This window comes from Ascidia mentula, chromosome 4, assembly GCF_947561715.1.
Source record: "Ascidia mentula chromosome 4, kaAscMent1.1, whole genome shotgun sequence".
Lineage (NCBI taxonomy): Eukaryota > Metazoa > Chordata > Ascidiacea > Phlebobranchia > Ascidiidae > Ascidia > Ascidia mentula.
Window position 1 is genome coordinate 16,708,947 of NC_138569.1, and position 17,587 is coordinate 16,726,533.

Sequence of the window (17,587 nt, forward strand, 5' to 3'; positions counted from 1 at the left end):
AAATCTATGTTTGATGTTGTGATAAACTGATATAAAATTTGCATTTTCTTATAAAAATTAGCACATGGCGAATTTAAATTATATTGTCTTTCACAGCTTTCCTAAAGTCAAATTGTAATGAAGTTATACCAGTGGCGTTAGACGCAGTTTCCTCCTCATTCGTTCTTGGGGAGATTGCGAAATGTGCTTTTCCCCAAACCTGCAACTCGTCAAAGTGGAAGCCATGAGAGTCTCCAGACAACACGTGTTCGCGGTGAGATGGCAAAAACCAGGCGCGCGATTCGTCCTGTGTTAGATCGTCGTAGTTCTCGATGAAGTTACTGTCTTTGTCCGGTCCATGCCCATTGTTGTTGAGTATCAGGGTCGTGTGCTTATGCTCCAAGTGGTAAAAGAACATGGTACCTGGGCCACCGAATCCAGAGGTGGTGGCAGAGTTGTACGAACCTGGGGTACCACCATGAGCCTGCCACGAGCCTGAGTAGGTTTTATTGGATAAGAAGTAGACAGCAATTCTTCCTGCAGCTCCACCGCCACCGATTTTGCTGCCGCTGGTGTGTCCGTTTCCGCCATTGACCGTCACATCTCCGTAACCTCGCATGTTGTTCACGTGGAACACAATGCTGCCTCCACTTCCACCACCCGACGAACCTTGACTCGCGCTCTCTCCGTTAGCCTGGACCAATCCGTCGATCTGCAGCTCTCCGGTGATGTTGAAGACAATGTTACCGCCGCCGCGGCCTCCTGAATACGTTCCATCACTGCCGCCAACACACCCGTGGGTCTCGGGATCGTACATACTACCATATGCACCACCTGTGTGCCATTGGCCACTTCCGCGGCCACCCCTACCCCCGTGGCCAGCACCGGAGGCTCCTGCGCCGTTTTTGCCGGAACCAGTCAGTAGTACCTCGTTATTTGCGGTGCTGGTGGTGTGAGCGTCGCCGTCACACGGAATAGAGTTGCTGTCGCCCGTGATAACACCTAGATCGTCAACAATCAGCTTGTGAGTTTTCACGTTGATAGACACAGCATGCACCAAGCCGCCGCCCAAAACTCGGATGGTGTCGAAGACTATAATCGTCAAGTTGTTTTCCAAATCCTTTGCGCCAGGTAGTGCCGATACCTCGCCCATGTTACCAACGTTAAGCGACAGGAATTTGTAAGTGCCCGTCACCGCGTTCGTGTCATAGTTGGTAGAGTCCGCCGCATCAGACGGTATTAAAACCTTGCTGGAACCGGTTGGACCGAGCTGCAATTTGCAACCTGCTTCCACGGTGAATTCACGAAGGGACACTGTTCCCATGACGACTATTCTCACGCCGCGGCAGGATGTTTCAGGTGACAGGATCAGGTGACCACCCTCGTGGACGAACACGTTGGTCTGAACCTCGCCCCACTCTTTGCGGTGGAATTTTCCGTATTGAAATGGACTTGAGTCGCTGTAAGCACCTGAAGGCGGGAATAAGGGGCGTTACTAAGAATGATTAGAAATTCTACACACGATTGTTTCCTAGCTACACCAATAGATTTACCCGCTTCGAATCAATGCATTTTGCTAATATCTTTAATTGCAGTTTGAATTTTTGTTATCAGTTAACGTCACGTTTTATGACGTAATCTCATACCATTTAACCTTGTATTATAAACAGTAGCACTCATAAGTTAAAAAATTACTTATTCAAACTGGTTATCACGGACAATCTCGGTAAACAAACAAATAACTAGTACTAAGGGTAAATATTGGTAATATTCGAAACCCAAACGGCCGGGCTATATGACATACCGACGACGACGGTTTGTCCGGAGCGCACGTGAAACCAAGCTGTTCTGTCGCCCGACATCAACAGACGGGAATCGAGTTTCACGTAATCTCCTCGCAAAGCAAAACGAGCTCCGTTTCTAACTGAGATACGATTGAAAGCGAAACCTTCCGAATCAACGCTGCGACGTTTCCGACTGTTGGTCGTGTTGCTTGATTCAGTTTGGCCCAGGGATGTTAGGCCGTCTTCGATCGAGGTGCTGGAGAGCAACCCTACAGGTAAAACAGAAACGTTAATCGTTTCATTACTATAAGTTTTATCGTATAAATATCCAAAAATGTTAAATCCAAAGGTAACCAACATTCTTTACAGCATAACAAAGTAAATCAGAAAGCAAATTTAAAACATCAAAGAATATATTTTTATTTTGTCCAATCTGACCTCTTTGGTTTTTCACATCCAGCCAGTTGGTTAAGACGCCACTGGAACGTTTCTGACAGTACAGGACCGTTCCGGCACCTCCATAAGCCCCAACGCTTGCACCGACAGAGCCAGCGCCACCAAAACCGCATAAATCTCCTTTCCACCAACGAAGGTCGTTTTCAAAGTAAAGTGCAACCCTTCCACCAGAACCTCCACCACAAGTCAGTGAATTTGTAGACTGCCCCTGACATGTTCCGGCGCCTCCGTCGCTGGTAATCTTTCCGTGGCCCTCCAACCATGAAGTAGTGATGAATAAGCTGCCTGCAACCAGTTTGTTGTCCACTTAAGATTATTTGTACTTGCATAAAAACGTTAACGTGATATTTGACTCGATTAACAAAAGTAAACAGGCAAACCGCGTAAGTGTTATACAATGTCTACAAATTACATAAATGGTGTGATAGAAGCAAAACCGGAAATGTTTTTAGTGCTTAATTTCTTATCTGCCACTTGCTTTTGAGTATTCTTATCTTTTTTGACACCAATCCTCTTACACCAAATTCGTGTTTATAAAATGGCATATGCAACAGTAGCGTAATATTTTCATTGTGTCAAATTTTTCTCAAGTCGACTTGATACAAGTTTGGTAAAAGTGTTTTCTGTGCACGTTACCTCCGCTTCCACCACTTCCAGTAGAGGAACTAAATCCGTCAGCACTAATTGTTCCTTCCACGGTCAACACGGTTGCAGTAATGTTAATGAAACCTCCACCGACGCCACCAGACGCTCCGTTAATGCCAAGATTGCCAACACCTCCCGATCCGAACAAGGTTGGTTTAGCAATAAAACCGTATACTGGGTCTGTTTGTGCAGGTGTCGTCAAGCCAGCAGCGGCATCTGAAGTGGAAGTTCGCCCACCTTTGCCGCCGTAACTTCCTCCAGCCGCAATTTTTCCGGTTGCTGCGAATTAAGATGTTTGTCAAAACAGTAAATGGCTGGAAAATAACAATGGCCGGGTACAACACACCTTTTTACGGCACCAAACTGAAAAATTCGTGCTTTTTCATTGGTATTAAAACCATGTTACTGCCAACTCGACTATATTGCTAAAGTCGTTCACTTGGGGTGTTTTATGCATTTTAACTTACCGTATCCGACTCCAGCTCCGTTTACATTTCCTTTGCCATTTGCAGTCAGTACACCGTAAGCGTCGATGACAACATGTTGGGCTTGAAGGTAAAGTGAACGAACAGTCATTGTTCCACCTCCTTCAACGGTCAGTTTTCCGTCTCGGTAATCAGTGCCGTCATCGTTTTTCACCTAAAGCAGAATTCGTGTGAAGACTGAATTCGCAAATTGCGAACCGTTTTTGGGTTGTTGCGACCCGTTTTTGAGATTATTGCGTCGCAACATCAAGCAGGTTGAGGCGCCGCATTGTTCTTAATCTATTCATTCGTACGCGCAACAAGCGCTGATGCAAACAACGTTGTAACTTTTTCTTGGCAATGACAATGATGAAAGACTATTTTCTTTCGATCCTCGTATTTTGTCCAGCCAATATTGCGCAAGTCAATGAAACGATGGCGATGTATTACGAAACAAATATTAGGTCAACGAGTTTAAAACAGCAGGTTTTAAGCGTGATGCACAATCGCGTACGAAGCAAAATTTAAGTATTGGAATTTAGGTTGTAACGTTTTTGCGATACGTTTTTTACCGGAAATTACAACCCTCAACTGCTAAACATCTCTACTTCGATTATGGTATACGAGTAACTGAAACAGCTAATGTTTATGAAATATTTTTTAACAAACACAAAATCACAAATAATGTGGTACAAATTTACAAGCTAAAAAAATAAATGGTAATTTAGCCAACAATCTATGACGATTTCCGACCTTTAGCACCCATTGGTCACTCTCCAAGCCATCGAAGCTGTTCAGCTCTAAATGCCCCTTGTTCTGAACGGTTACACCAACGGCCTTGATCGAACGAATGTGAGGCAGTTGATAACTGAGCGTGGCGTCTAATAACGACATTTGGGATAAGCGTATTCTCAAAACACTCAAGTGCCATGTGATGAAAGCAATAACTTACATGACCCGACGAGCAGATGAGTGTCGTATGAATCGAGCGTTCCCCAGATCGGAAATTTTCGAGTTCCGCTCGCTGGGATACCGGTGAGGAAGGATTGGGCACAGGATTTACTGAAAAAGCGTGTCCATTTATAGTTTGTTCGTAAACAACACAACATTTATGCCAAAGATAAGTTTGTCAAGTGCAATATCCAACTGGGAGAAGAAGTAGTGTATTTTTGTTTTTAATTCCAGTTATTTCCCATAAATTAAATTATCACGTTTCACATCCACGTTTTGAAAAGCATGTTACAAGATATATATATATATTCATATTTAACCAAGGAAATACAATAATGAGATTAATTACACATTTTTAAACAGATGAGGGTTTTGAAGTAAAGTGGTAATTAATGTGACTAACCTGTTGTAAACGTATTCATGGAAGGCTGTCCGAAACTCGACTGTCGCTGTCGGAAGTTTAAATAGACCTTCCTCGTATATCACGGGCATAACCGTCATGTTGGAAAAGCTGTATTTCTCAACCTACAACATGATGTATTTAGATTGAATTTTTCATAAACACGTTTATCGATTTTGGATAGAGCAGAAGCAAGAAGACCTCGCGTATTTCTGAACAAAAAGCAATCCAGATTTAAAATATATTTGTAATATGGTAAAAAGCTTCCTGTTGCTATATTTGCTGGTTGCGGAGTCTCCAAAACAAATGCGATTCTTAACATTTTCACCACCTGCACATTTAACCCCTTTCCCAAACTTAATCCCCATCTTGCCTTTTTCCAGTGTACTTTCACGTAGGGCGGGATGTGGAGAAACGCTGTGTCATCTCCAACCAGATCAGCAGTGAGAACAGCTGTCTTGAGGTCAGGTGCGGTCTGGTTACTCCCGGCAGGTACAACGACATCCTCCGTTGTAAGGTGGGAGCCTCCGTACACCTCAATAAGAGTAAAGTCGTGATGGCTGCCATCGGGTTTGTGTTCCAGGATTGTGACAGCACCTATATATATATATGCGATATGACATTGTTAAACATAAAGTGTATGTGTCCTACAAATGTCTACTGATAACGGTAAACAACTGCGAATAGGACTAAAAGAATGGTTTTTATTTAACTGTGATGAGTTTCAATGAAGTTGTTGGTTTAATTGTTTTTTACTTAAAACAGACTTTAAAAACATTTTTTTAATCATTGGCCCTGTAGTTGTTGAACGGACGAGTGTATATGTAGGCCAAGACTATATGCTTCTAATGCAGGTGGAACCATCAGCGCAAATGTTGTTGCCATGTTTAACCAAACGCATATTCAATGAGTGATTTTTGGGCAATGCATTCACTAATATCCAATAATGAAGGGACTTGCCGGTATTGTAGAAAGCATAGAAGTTCTCTTCGTTTGCCCTCGTGCTGCTTGGAATGGTAACAACAGGTTTCTGGCATTCGTTGTCGACCCGCAGTACGCGTGCATTAGCCGTCTCCAGGTAAGTGGTTCCAGCAGCACCCGGCTCACTGTTGCCGTTTCCGGCTGCTCCGCCTGCCGAAGACATGGGATGGATTGTGAGCCAGTATTTCGAAAGAGGTATAAAAGCGAATACAGTAAGAGGTACGAGGTAATATTGATGATTTTCCAATTCGTTGCTGCCCAAAGTTACTGATAGTAATCAGGTACCAATGTGGCCGTTATTCTCACAACGAAATAATAGTTCGACGTTCTGTGCAAATTGACAATGCAAAGGACTTGGAACACATAGTGTTGTGGGAGGAGACACACAACACACAGTTTTACGAGAACGCTGGGATATTCAGCCGACATAAGTTTTTCTAACCTTTATTGCTGATGTGTCCCGTTCTGAAGTTTCCGACATCCGCGTAAATTGTTATTCGACCACCGGAGCCTCCACCGCCGTTCGAGTGACCATTTCCGCCTCTGGTCTGAATTATTCCCGACCCTGTCAACTCGTACGCCTTGATCCATACCGAACCTCCGCTGCCGCCACCAGAATGCGATCCCTGTGTTTGAATTAATGATAAGGTTTAGTACAGGCTATATTCGCCTACTCCAATAGACCAGAAACAAGGATTAGAGTTGACATGGTTAATACAGCACACTGAGCAACGAAGGGTCGCATATTGCCTCGTACCTGCACAGGTTTTGTTTGTTTGAACTGGTTGGGCGAAACAAGACCCAACTACAAACCTAACGACATTGGGCGATAACTCGCAATAATTGAACGAATAGCAACCAAAGACGTTTAAGCTTTTGCCCGAGTACGAACTTTATGACTCAAGGACTCCATGATAGGAAGGAAAATCCCAAGTAAAAAAGCATTCAACCGGTAAAAAGTATACTTGATGCGTGTATTTATTTTAAACTTATCGCCACTGAGTAACTACAATATCTTGTTAGTATAGCTTCTAGTCTTACGAGACTAAGCACACATTCCAAAGCGCGTTTCCAATGTTTGTACAAAACGACGCCTCTCTCTCTATATATATATTCGCAAGATGAAAACAAATTACCGGTGCATTCAACCCGTTGACTCGAATGGTACCGAAAAGGGTGACGAGATTGGTAACGTTCAGCTCCAGTCTTCCTCCACCTCGGCCACCGTAACTTGAAGTAGTAGCGCTTCCGCCGCCGCTGCCGCAACGACCAATGGCATAAACGCTGCCAGTTGGTTGTCGTGGCAACGGAGCACTGTTGTGGACGTAGCGACCTCCCCTTCCACCGTGACTTGCTCCGGGAGCGCCAGAGCTATAAGATGGACCTCCGCCTAAAATCATTTCAATGCGTTTCAACATACTGCTATGTTTTCATTAGCTAAGGAAACATAACGTACTAGCTTTTGGGTATAAACTTACGTCATTGTCTTTATTAGCCTCTCTGTACATCATATCTACTGAGCATTTACACAAAATATAATTCAACTTTCAAAACCCATATCCAAACAAACGTTTTCACTGACAAAAGTTTAACAGCTGCCTTGCCAATTGTTCATTGAATGGACAGACAGGATTATATATGTGATTGTTCTCTTTGTTTAGCTTAGCTGATTGTTAATTGTTACGTATATCCGGCCACATTTTATTGAGTGTTGTATTGAGGAAGACAGGGTTGCTGTTGGGCCATATTTTAGAAATTGGCTTGGTCTGCGAAAAAAAAGTTTGGCCGCAAAGCGAACATTAGGCCGTTTGTAAAATTTTCTGCTTGGATGCAGTATATTATAAACCAACCGTGTTCGTGCTTGGCGGGATTATCGAAACGGTTTGTACACAGCTGTGTATTCGCCTGCTCTCACAGCTTTTGCACAAAGAAATGTTTTCGGCTTTTTTTTTGATAGTTTGCTTGAAAACATACAACAGTAAAATGTGTTTTTGGACGTCATTTGTTTTGACCAACTGGCAACTCTGGTGCAGCAGAATTAAGATTACTGCCTTAATGTAGCAACGTAAGTAACCAATACATACCATCTCCACAACCAGCGACTTGTCCTCCGTAATTCAAATCAATGACTCCTGTACTGTAAATGGAGGCCATGAAGGCATCGGCAACGATAGCTGGTGCTCGGACCAATCCAGAAATGGTTATCCTTACGACGTCCAATAAGCTGGGAGTGCCACAATGCATTGGACAAACGCCTCCGGTCTTTTGCTTTGAATCGGACAAATCGTAGGAGTCGAGTTTGAAAGTGGAACCGGCGCTGACCTCGATTAGTTCGATTTTCTGATTGGTGGCGCCACGGAGGTCGGCCCAGTTACGAATCTCGAATGTCGATGAACCTGCCGCGAAGACATTGAATGCGGGTTAGTACGGATAGTATCTGGTGACTTTTAAACACTTTTTTGTTAATAAGCATCGACTCGCTTGGGTTTGATTAATTTTTATTCTTTAATATTTTGCCCACGTAGCTGTCCAAACAAGATAGTTCAAACATAAATTTTAAGGCCATTTTCGAAAGTCACCTCGGTTACTGAATTTAGTTACTGGTGTGAAGGATATGTTGCGTATTAGTGGAGAATTATGGTCAGAGTAAATTTGGTATTTTTTTTGCAAAACTCACCAAGCACACGGAACATGTGGAATCTCAGTACATGGCTGACTTGCGCTGTCGACATAATTGTCACAACGGCACCTTGGTTTGCCGTCATAGTCTGCCATCCGGCGCCGTTGTCCAGATAACCGGTGTCGAGTCGTCCAGCAACTATTTCCACAGTCTCCGAGTAAAATTTCGAGTAGTCACATGTATTGTTTGCTGTGCAAGTGTCACTCGTGTCCCGCGGGATGTAGAGTTGCCCACCGTTAGATATGGTGGTTTTCACAATAGCTGTTCGGTTACGTCCTTTCAGATGCACATGATCATAGAATCGCACCTGCGAAAAAATAAGTTTTAGGAGACGGAAATGGCCATTAAGCTCCTAAAACAATTAAAACATTGTGGTAACAAGGGCTATTAAACTCGTTCAAAAGATTTTACGGCAAACACGACCAAGGTGGACCAGAAGGTTAACAACCTTCTTCACAATTTATGAACTCTTATCACGCGGGTTGAACAATAGCGTTTTGCGTAAGTGTTTGTTTTTCTCGTTTTATTTCTCGTTTTTATTATGTGAGAAGTGGGTGTTACGGGCCTTTAAAAACTTCCAGGAGGTCAAAAGTTGGTTGGGAAGTAATCAGGTTGGTTAACATTCGTTCGTCAGCACAACGGACTCAGTGTTTTATGACTACGAGTCGCAAGGTTTACCGGAAAATGATGTTTGGTTCGACCCTAAGTAATATGTACCGATAAAGCACTTTCAATTTGTGCCCTCTAAATGCAAAGTGGTAACAGTAATGCAGTCAGTATGGCTTTAACCGTGGTACAAAAACAAGCCTACCAAACTGTTGCTTCCATCCACTTCAATGTAGTTGACAGGGAAATTTCCACGCTCAGGTTCTTCGTCAATTCTGAAGGGTAGAATTAATGCCCTACCGCCCTTACGAACCCAAAGATCGGACCAACCCCATTTGAGGAAAAGTGGAATGTCTGTGCTGTTAAAGAATCCTCCGTAGACCTCGAATATTTTCGTGTAAATAGTGTTGTGGCCCAGACTGGCGTTCTCCGGGCGCCCTGGCAGTGCCCCCAAAGTAAAGTTTCCGTATTCGGCGACGTAAATGTTTTTGACCACGTCCTTCGCTTTTCCAGTGATCGCCACGTTGTCGAATATCATGAGACTGCCGTTGACAGTCAGCACGTCCAGAAAGAAGTTGCCCTCCGTGGCTGGAGACAGTCTGAACCAGAAGCTGCCGCCGTACCCAATGTGCAGTTCGTCGAAGCCATTCTGGTTGACGTCTTTTCCTGTGGATGTCAAGTTGTCTCCCCTGTCCTCTTCTGATTGTTCGACCAATGCTGTTGAGAACATACCGCCGCGGAAAGTTCCATTTACTACCACTTCGTGAACGTTAAATACTGACTCGCGAACCCATTTGTCGGGAGATTGCGAAGAGTAAGTGTCGTCCACCGACAACAAGCCGTTCGGGCCAATGTTCAAGTTGGCGGTGAGTGAGGTTTTGCTTCCTCGCAAGATGATGGGAGTGGGAATGATCCAGTTTCCGTTCACAATCACTTTGTCAATCTTATACACAGTCTGTGGCGTCATTCTAAAAGTGCCTCCCTCATGTACGGTCAAAGTGTCCCATGCTACCCCGATATCCAACGTGGAAGCCTCAAAAAGGCCACTGACAGTAACATCCACTGCGTTTATTTTAAAGAAGTCAACTGTGCATGCTGTGACGTTTTCGGGCGGCAAGAATTTCACCACGCCGTTAGAACCTACCACAAAGTAATCAGCCCTGTTATTGGCACTGGTCGACCTGCTCTTAAACTCGAGGATGCCATTGATAGTAACTTGTCCGTCGAGAGTGACTTGGTCGACACAGAAAAGGCTTGCATTGTGCTGTGGACAGGCATCGGCAGTTTCGAACTCCATGGTACCTCCAGTTACTCTTAGGGAAATCCAGCCTGGGTCGCCTGGTGTGAATCGACTTGTCTTGAACTCACCGCTAATGGTCACATAGTCGGCGTAAATGGTGGTGATGTCGGGTTGCTCTCCGTAACGCTCAACTGCGGTGCGCAACAAGCCTGTGACTTCAAGCTGTTTTACTCGGCCGTTGTACTTGCCGGCAATAGTGATGTGGTTGCGGAACTGCAAAGAACCTTCAATAAGAATCTCGTCCGCCAAGAGCCAATCCTTTAAACTGAGAATAGCTGTTCCAGAAGATCCAAATGTAAACTTGTTAAGAGGTGGCGCGAGGGCAAAGGTCGTGTGAGTTTCATTGTCACCCGCTGACAGCGAGCCGTTAACTTCCACGAGGTTTTCGCTCGCAATAGACAGCTCCCTGCTTATTGTTGATTCCGGCGTCTTCCAGGCGAAGGAACCTCCGTGGCGAATGTAAAACTCGTAGCATGAAACGTTTAGAGTCGATGCCACCTGCCAAACCGCGTCCGCGCCTCCGGACTTAGCGGTGATTGCCAGCTCTCCGCTCGTGTCAATTTCCACGTGCGTTCGCAAAGCGTGATGGTCGGTTGTGGCAAACCACTTCACCTTTCCTCCGGAGTTGATGTGGAGCTCTTTCAGCGCGCCATCAGCTGGGTTGTACTGCAACGTACCACACTCGACGGTTCCATACACCACTACGTCGCTTTCGTCCTCAAATACGCACCCACACGGCGATCTTAAGGTTGCGCCCTGCAAGACGTTCAGTGTCGACAAGCTATTCGTCATTTGTAGGATTTGTCCACCGCATTCAGACCCTTGGAAACGAGGTGTTACCACGTCTGCATCGTCGCTTGATGTCGTGTACACCGGCTGCGCTGGATAGAAAACAACGTGTGCCGAATTCTGCACGGTAAGTTTGTTGAAGACTTGCGGTCCACTGTCGGTGCTGTTGTACACTGACATAGTGGAGCCATCTCTTGTGCCGTAAACCAGTTCCGATGACTGATATGAAACAAGTTGTCCGCGTACAACAAGGGTTCGTTCGATTGTGTTCGCTTCGACATCTAACTGCAAAACCGAAGTCGCGTCAGTTTGGCTCTGGATGAACATAGATGACGTGATGCGCCCTCCTGTGATAAAGCGACTTCCGTCGACCACGTGAATTGCGCTGGAATCATCTCCAAGAGCTTCGTCGACTTCGATTTGCAACGAACCGGATGACGGTGGTTTTATAACAAGTTGTCCCCCGACAGATGCTTTGATTAAACTCAGCTTGTTGAGAGTTGAAAGCTCAGACGTGTCCGACCAAGCAGGGGGGTCATCAGTGGAAAGGGGGTCGTCCAACACCCAAGCGACGCCCCCAGATTCTTCGGTGGCGTAAACGTCGCACGGAGAACCTGTACTGATCCGTTTCATTGGTATCGTTGGCATAAAGCCCATGTTGTCTACGTAGAGGTTAGCGCTCAAGTGGTCGATAGTAAAGGCAACACCTGGTCCCCCGTGCTCGCCTTTACCAAAGCTGGAGCCTGAGTCTTGCATGCAGATTCCTCCTGGTCGAGTTTGAAGCTGATTTTCCACCGCTAACCCGGGCGAATAACCATGAATCGCCGCAGCTAAGCCTATACCCGAAGCCCAAACCGTCGGTTTAATGCTGATACTGCGTGCGAGGATGGGATAAGGAAGTTCATTGTAAACCAAGTCGTCGCCATTTGTGTTTGCACTGAATTGATGGCCGGTCACCACGCTTCGGAAACGCTTGTAGACGTAAATGCCACCGCTGTTGGTCTCTTGGCCGGCTTCCGTGCTTTTGGCGTCGAGATTAAATTCGAGTTCATACTCGCGCACGTAATAGTTGCCGCTACCACGAGTGCTTACACCAGTGACGTACTTTGGGCCGTTGGCAAAAGTGAATGTCAGTCGTTTGTTTTGAGCATTGCCAGGTTGCCATATGTTCCCGTTGTTGGTCAAATTTCCTCGCCATGCATTGTTGGTGTTTGGGGAGTCGGTCATACTGCTAATAGACAGCTGATCTCCGACGACTTGACAGTAGCGAACCCGCCAAGAGCGGTCGTAGTACGAAGTGCTAAAAGTCGAAGACATGCCTGTTGCCACTACCGTGTTATCCTGAGTTGAATCCGACGCACGCCAGGTCAGACTTGAAGTGTAGGAAGTTGCAGAGGTGCGTCTGCAATTAGAAAGCATCTTGTTGCCTGGTAACCTACAACATGTAAATTTCCATCTCCTGTCGTAGTAGGTGGTGGAATATGTGCTTTCCATGCCGCTCAGTGCGTATTGCGGACCGTATGTCTTTGCACAATCGAAATCAAAAGTGTTCCTATATCCGTTGACGTAGCCAGTAGTTTTACAGGACAACGATCCAATCTCTGGATCGTTGCAGTTCGTGACGCTCCATTCACGATCGCGCTGTGAACTGTGGAAGGTCGACTGCATTTGAGTGAGGAAACCGTTGTTGGTGGAAAACTGCATGCTCCCACGCAGGGTGTTGATGTTGGTCATTGAGTTGGTTGTCGGACATGTTTTGTCCCCTGAAAATATGATATTAATCTCGTTATTTAGTGAAATATTGTAAGCGCAGTTGTCTAATAAAAACCTTCAACGTATCCTCCGTGAGTGAACAAGTGCCCGGTGTACTCATTTTTCTCGCAGTCGAGAGCGATTCTTCCGCCAGCACCGCCACCGCCCATGCCAATAGCATTTCCGCCTGTACAGAATTCCTTGCGTATAATTTTATGACCACTCAAATAGGTGTAGAGCAATAAGAAATAAAAAGCAGAGCAATTAAAAAGACGAAAGAGTTTAAAGCTTGTGAAAACAAACTCAGTTGCTGTTGCTAAAGCTTGTATCCGGATTACGCGCACAATTGACCATAATTTGCGATTTTTTTCTTCAGTTGGAGACGCATGCTTTCTGTATAGTTTGCAAAAGTCGATGAGAACAATTTTAACAGATTTGTAGAGAGTTAATTAGAAATCTTGCAGGCTACAAGCAAACCAGCTCATATAAAATATCACAGCCGCACTGATTTTTTTTGTGGATTAGGTAATCACTAAGTTTTGGCACCTTACAAATATTCAGGCCGAACTACGAAGATGAATCGTTTATTTTACGGGAGTTTCCTCAAACAAATTATTCAGCTAATGCGCACCAAAAGGTGCACAGACTGAAAAACAATTTGTTGCGATGTTTACCGGTGAAGGTCTGACGTAACACGATTTTATTGCGCAGGAGAAAAAAAACATGAGTCACGTTATATCATCAAGTCATGAGTTGTTGACAATGCGAAATCGCACGTCTCGCCAATGAACGCGGATATCCTTTGTTATGAGTTTTTACTTCCTCGCAGCAACTGACAGAATACGTACGTCATAGAAGACACGTAACTTCGGTACTTTAACTGGTCGAAGCTTTAAATATATATGCTGCAATTTCCACTACATCGTACACATATATTAGCAAGACTTTGATATTTTGGACAACGTCTAGGGCGTGTTGAAGTGGGAACAAATTTCGCAGTTAATAACCATCTTCCACTTTGTGGTTTGAAGGATTTTTGCAATTTCGGGAACGGTAAACAAATGTATGGTCTATATGTAAACATTAAAAACATGCCAACCTGCAACGGACAATCGTCCCGCTCCTGTACAAACTTTGGATTCCAGACGAATGCTTCCACCTGCACCCCCTCCGCTGTTGGCGGTTGCTGCTGTTGTTCCCTCAGCTAAAAAAAGAAATTAAGGTAAACAAGGCGATGGTTTAGCGACTCAAGTCGCGGTTTCAGTACTGATTGACAGGACTCCAAAACCTCTCTGATCCCTTCGCGGGCCGTTATAAATGATTTAGGGAGTTCTTTAAAGGGCGCCAGGCCCGCTAGAAGCACTTTGAGGATGTGCACATGTGAGGTTCACTGCCTGTTTAAGGACACTTATGCCGAAAATTTGTCAAGGACACGGAAGTCGAGAGCAGGCGGCAGGAATTTTCATTAAATATGCGGCTGGCTTATGTTGTCTTCAAAGATCGAGCGTCAATATTGTTGAACAGAAGATCAAGTTTCTCTTTTAACATTAAAAATATGTTGCCCGTAACAACGCTTACCTGAAAAAAGACCGTCGATACGAATGGCTTTTCCTGCCCGGACGTGAAAGACTCCACCTCCGCTCCCGCCTCCGCTTCCTCCTCCTTCACTTCCGTGGAGAATAGGGAAACGGGTGCTTCCGTACGGTACAGCTTCGGTGCTTTGCAACCAGCTCATGGAACTTCTTCCGCCTCTTCCTCCATGACTGCCTGAATAACAATAGGGATTTGCTTGTCAATGTTGTCACATAATTATAATCGGCAGAGGTTACGTTGATTACTTACTAAGGGCGCAGTTCGGGCTATTTGAAAAGGCATGGTATAATTGCAAGCAATCTTCAGGTGAAGAAAAGTATGTAAAGCCAACAACAACAAACTTACGTATTTGGAACCACTGGCAGCCAAGAAACAAATTCCCATGCGTAAAAGGATTTTGTTGCGTCGAAAACTGAATAATCTTGCGATCGAAACAAATAGTTTACGAAAGGCGGTAGAAAATTCCCACGCCCCCACTCAGAGTCTATTCGTCGCAATGCCGGCTCATAAACAAGTTATTTAGGACACAGAAAGGGCGATCAACACGACCTAATGAACCTCAAACTACTTCCGAATTGTTCTTTTTCTGGCGACCCCGTTAAACTGACCTTCGTGTGAAAGCTATAAACGATTCAAAAACTTGCACAAACACCGCCATTTAATTACGAAAGTCCGACTAAGGATGTGAATCAATTGTTGGAAATGGGGACGCCGGTGTTCGTGCGTCGGCACATACGTAAATCCAACGCATACGGTGGATTTTTCGAATCAAAACAAGTTATTTTGCTGTGTGGAAATTTGGAAGAGTTGGCCCTATGTACCAGAAGTTACAACAAATACAGGCCAACGTGGAAATCCTGTTTTCAGACCACGTGTCACTCATGCGTTTGTTCATCGCAACGTCGTGTTTGCATATAACTTGCTTCAATTCATAGGTAAGTCACATACGCCAAAAAACTCTTCATGAAATTTACTCAGCATGTCAAAACACCCAAAAACGCACATAGTCACGCACACACAAAGCCGCATATATTGGTTTTGGACACGGCTAAAACTGAAGCAAGTCTCCCGAGACACTGGGTTGACTTGTTTCCGCAACTACATGCATGATAAACGAACGCTTAAAAAAGTGGCGTGGCGAAAGTTGTTTGAGCGTGGGGACATTCCAGGCAGCGATGTGGACGTGCGGTCATGCGGTTGTCAGTGTGCCTACCAGCAGCATCTCACCAGTTAATTATTCGATGATTTTTTCTGGATTTATTACACCCGCTTTTGTTTATTCGACCGACACGGCGGGTAAACACACTCTTGTATTTAAATTTCCCCATAACGCTTTCTCTTTGCAGAATCATAAAACCGTTCAAAACTCCAGGAAGGAAGGCCTTTGATTAGTCACCGAACGCTTGTTTACAACGGCTTTGTGGCAGACGTTGCTCGAAGCAAACCGGTTTGAGGCGGACGCGGATTAATGGTCTCCACACGCGCCTGACAATGGCCTGTCCCACTTGATGCTACGTGATTGGCGCATGCGCACAAACGAAAAGACGAAAAATAAGATATGCCGGTCTACTTTAACCGCCACTCGTGTCCACCACAGAATGGGCACTCGACAGGGTTCGCGGTAACTCCGTAAGGGCCTTCAAAAAACAAACAAAGAGAAGGGTCCGCACAGCGCTCAAGACAAAGCACAAGTACACTTATCCAAGTCAAAGCGGCTGTTAAGCGCTTAAGTGCCGGGCAAAGGAAAGTCTGCAAACCGCGTGCAAGCGAAAGTTTCGGCAATCTACGAAGCCTTGGGCATATTAAAAAGTTTAGAACGAGCATTTATCACTCCATGCCAAGTACCTGTTGCAATAAAAGTACTGAAAAATCGAAATTTGTGTATACCGACAGTACAAATTAAGGGAACGTTTATAACTGTTTAACTGTCACGTGGTATTTTAAACCCGACAACAGACGCAAAAAACGCAAATTTGTGTTCTTATGTTGATGGCGCAAAAGGTACGATTTTCACGAAGATACAAGAAATTAACGGTATATGCACCTCCGGAGCCGAGTGCTGTTCCAGTTCCTGGACCTCCGTCGCTGTATCCACGACCATCCGCAGTCACGTGACCTCGTGAAGACACGTTAAAATAGGTCACAACCTACGCAACAGAAGGATAAGGAACAACATTTTTGTAACTGTTACCGTAATGAACTATAATCTACAACACTCCACGCAGACTCAATTATTTCCAGGTTAAAGTTTATTTGTAACATTTTTTTGCCTAATTAATTACTTAGACCTCGAAGATGGAAAATACACCAACGCTGTGGTAATTATGTTTATTACGGAAAGGCGAGCTAATGTTTGTGTTGTAGTCACGTTTGGAAGCATTTTGGATATATGTGCTCTGCTACGCTTGGAGACGCGTGGTTGGTTTTTGAAAAGGTCGACTTTTCGTCTAAACAAATGGCGCCTCGCATATATGCAAAATCTACAAACCTGGATTACGCGAACAGGCGGTGGAGAAGAGCCCGAAAATGCCTCGTCAACTTCCAAGATTCCTTCCACAAAAAGCGCGTCCATTTGCACAACTGCAGGAGCGGATTCTGCAAAGCGACATCGCTGTCCTTCGTTGATCGTGTTTTGCTGCAGGGGGCCGTCATCGCAAACGATATTGCCGTTTGATCCGTCTGCGGACTCCGCCGTTGCCACTATTATCGATAATAAAATTGCCGTGACGCCCAACACCTCACCGTGATGGGGCCAAGACTTCATTGTTACTTTTATTCCACTTCTGTGGATGTTGATGGTTTCTATTCGACAAGTATATCACCTGAAATGGTAAAAAAATTAACTTATATTTACTCGAATTTTCGCTCGAGTTTTATATTATAAATTGCGTTAATGCAGCATAAACACCTGCATTTTTAAACTGATTGCACATTTTTATTCAGGTTTTGTAACTTGCGAGAAGCTGACTGTTACTCCCTCTAGACTATCGAAACTGATCGAAACACATAGGTTCTGCTCTGCCGCATGCCCCGGCCCATTATGGCGATCAGGGGCGCTGCGCCGCAGGGGGAACCCGCAAAAAAAAGAGTGCTCGCTCGCTTGCTTTCTCCAAATTTACTTCGTGTTACATCACGTCAACAGGAACTTGATTTGCCGGGCTTCGAGCTTATGATTCACATGATCAGAAGACGTACTTGCGAAAAATC

At 44.8% G+C, this 17,587-nt stretch overlaps 1 protein-coding gene across 1 annotated transcript; it reads right to left on the reverse strand.

Annotated features, from left to right (window-relative positions):
• Positions 1-371: 371 nt before the first annotated feature.
• LOC145898189 (uncharacterized) lies at positions 372-17,144 on the reverse strand. The gene is made up of 21 exons (XM_082986619.1): positions 16,869-17,144; positions 16,425-16,527; positions 14,366-14,554; positions 13,887-13,991; positions 12,864-12,974; positions 9,152-12,798; positions 8,410-8,647; positions 7,745-8,056; positions 6,797-7,050; positions 6,103-6,286; positions 5,640-5,810; positions 5,053-5,276; positions 4,683-4,804; positions 4,281-4,390; positions 4,082-4,209; positions 3,332-3,503; positions 2,856-3,143; positions 2,202-2,504; positions 1,784-2,032; positions 445-1,449; positions 372-376 (listed from the first exon to the last, which is right to left on the reverse strand). Exons 1-21 carry the CDS (start codon positions 17,142-17,144, stop codon positions 372-374), a joined length of 8,196 nt encoding a protein of 2,731 aa, XP_082842745.1.
• Between the last annotated feature and the right edge of the window lie 443 nt (positions 17,145-17,587).